This window comes from Teleopsis dalmanni, chromosome 1 (genome assembly GCF_002237135.1).
Source record: "Teleopsis dalmanni isolate 2A chromosome 1, ASM223713v2, whole genome shotgun sequence".
Lineage (NCBI taxonomy): Eukaryota > Metazoa > Arthropoda > Insecta > Diptera > Diopsidae > Teleopsis > Teleopsis dalmanni.
Window position 1 is genome coordinate 159,860,761 of NC_051846.1, and position 1,084 is coordinate 159,861,844.

General features: G+C 33.9%; 1 protein-coding gene across 1 annotated transcript in view; it reads left to right on the forward strand.

Annotated features, from left to right (window-relative positions):
- The window catches only part of LOC119666569, a 2,625-nt gene extending 1,915 nt beyond the window's left edge, over nucleotides 1-710 (forward strand). Inside the window, exon 5 of the mRNA XM_038075851.1 lies at nucleotides 672-710. Coding sequence (XP_037931779.1) covers nucleotides 672-710 — 39 coding nt within the window. The remainder of the gene's footprint in view (nucleotides 1-671) is intronic.
- The last annotated feature ends 374 nt before the right edge of the window (nucleotides 711-1,084 follow it).

Sequence of the window (1,084 nt, forward strand, 5' to 3'; positions counted from 1 at the left end):
TTCTTCTCCTGTTGAAAAATAATTAAAACAATCTTACTTATACTCCTGCGTATTAATAGACTGGACGCTTCTCCAGTTTAGTACTCCATCGCATTAACATACATTTATTTCTACAATGTCTCCATTAACATTTGCATATTTTGTTAGATCTTCATTAACTGTATGTCTGTCCCGCATACCAATCCAATGCATTTTAATTTTTCCTAGAGCATAAATATTAAATAATTACTTACTTATAATAGATCTGAGTTTTCTTGGGTCGCGTCCAATAGCTTTCGCCAGCCAGCCCGTTCAGTAGCTTGTTGTCACCAGTGGGTAGTGCCGAGCGCCCGCAAATCGTTGGTTACCTGGTTCTTCCACTATAGATGCAGGTGTTTACTACGGCGTTTCGATCATTCGGCGTTTACCGAATCATACATCTTCCTAGCCGATGCACTTTATTTCATTTGCACGACATGACCAAGCCAACGAATAACATTTAATAATTATTCAATTAAATTTACTGTCAACTGCACGTTTCTCCTGTTCAATATTCAATAGCATTTCACATCAATATATAACTTCAAATAACTTTTTTAGATCTTTCTTAACTTCACCTCCTCTTATATAATATTACATCTCATGTTACTTATTCCTATAAGATCAATATTTAACTTTACATAATTTTTTAGGTCTTGATCAACTATACGCCTCTTCAGCGTACCAATTAATTCACTGTATTTTACCTATTCCTAGAACATCAATATATAACTCCTTACACTCTAGAATTACTCGTGTCAGTTTTTCTGTTTAAAAACGAATTTTTCTGTGTAAATCGAACTTTTGTATTCTAGCCATAAAGTATACTTCAGATTTTTTTTTTGCCTTAAACTAGTGTTGGCAAACATTTTTTAGAGCTTCAGAGGTTATGTTCCGTTATGCTGTAGCTTAGCGTCAGCACTCCTTTCTTATATGTAAAGTTATTGGCATGCAGTTTCGAAAGTTACCGGATTTTCTGCTTCAGTTTAATGTTAACACGATTATTTTGCTTTAAATTACCGGATTTTCTGCTTCAGTTTAATGTTAACAAGATTATTTTGCTTTG